We start from the raw sequence: 1,304 nt of genomic DNA, 5'->3' as shown, positions 1-1,304 counted from the left end.
TTTCCATAAAGAATTTACTTTGCGTGTAATTTTTATCCAACCTATTAGCCTCATTAGGACATGAAAGGGTAGAATATTCCAAGTAAATATGCCAAAAATCCAAGTAGGAAATAAGAATTCAGCCCTTTGTTGTTGAGATTTACTTATTCCAAAAGGAGAGGAAGAAGAATTCATTCGCATGATTAAAAACATTTACCAATTCAACCCGATCTGAGGAAGAAGACTTGAAATTGATAAAAATTAATTCAGTGGGAAAAATAGGAAAATGAAAGTGGATTAAGAAATAAGAATTGGCTTTAAGATAGAATGAAATATACAAAGTACTGAAAATTTAGATCATAAATTTCTTAAAATAAATCCTACAATTTTAAAATTTAACTAATGAAACATTTGATGAGAATATCCTAAGATTATCTTCTTATGATAGCCCTAGAAAAATGCCACTATCCTTTTTAGTCATCAAAATTCCATAAATTATCATCTTGAACAACTTCTAGTGGCTCATAATGCTCTGGAGGGCCCAATCTTGGTGGACTTATCATCAACCCCTCTGCCATGTCAGTCAACACTTGTGGCATATAGAAAAGTTCATCCTCATCAACATACTCACCTATCTCCTGTGATGTCACCTCAGATGCATCTACAGCCTTAGGCCTCAGACCATATTGTGTTGCTACTTCTGTTGCTGCTGCTCGAACATGAGTAATTGAAGTTGTTTTTAGTACAGGATGTAATCGTAATGCATCAGGAAAATTAAACACTGCATTTCCCCCATTGTATGCGAGTGCACCCACATCATAAGTAATGGCGGCCATTTCTGGCGTAGCATAGAGACCTAGCCATATGGTTTTAGAGTGATGCCAACTATAAACTTCTGCTTTCCATTTGCCGTTGTGTAAGCTGACGCCATGATAACGAGAGGGAGGAACATTGGGTTTGGTGTTGGAGGCAGAGGTTTGTACTTGGGAAGGGGGAGTGGAGTCAGCCATTTAAGAGTTGAAAGGTTATTTGAGATGTTAAAATGATAAATAAAATGATGGATAACAATGTTCTTATAAATCTTATTCTATTTCATTTAACTACTGAATATATATAGAAAAACTATAAATTTAAATCTAAGCAAATATAGGGAACTTATAACTTGTTATATTAATAAGATCCATTCAAGAATATATTGAATACTAATAATATTTTACTATGATTAAGCCTTAAATAATTGGCTTATATGGACATTTGAAATCCTCCTCAAAATGGAGTTGAAATTGAAATGTCAAGAAAGCCCAACTTGTAAAGTGTTCGATAGT

The 1,304-nt window shown here is 33.8% G+C and overlaps 1 protein-coding gene across 1 annotated transcript; it reads right to left on the bottom strand.

Moving 5' to 3' along the window:
• Positions 1-452: 452 nt before the first annotated feature.
• On the bottom strand, positions 453-989 carry LOC110104153 (ethylene-responsive transcription factor ERF026-like). Its single transcript, XM_020833140.1, has one exon. It carries the CDS (start codon positions 987-989, stop codon positions 453-455), a length of 537 nt encoding a protein of 178 aa, XP_020688799.1.
• Positions 990-1,304: the final 315 nt, after the last annotated feature.

Source organism: Dendrobium catenatum, unplaced genomic scaffold, assembly GCF_001605985.2.
Source record: "Dendrobium catenatum unplaced genomic scaffold, ASM160598v2 fragScaff_scaffold_1650, whole genome shotgun sequence".
Classification (NCBI taxonomy): Eukaryota; Viridiplantae; Streptophyta; class Magnoliopsida; order Asparagales; family Orchidaceae; genus Dendrobium; species Dendrobium catenatum.
Note: the sequence above shows the minus strand (reverse complement) of the source record. Positions and strands in the feature narration are given on the sequence as shown.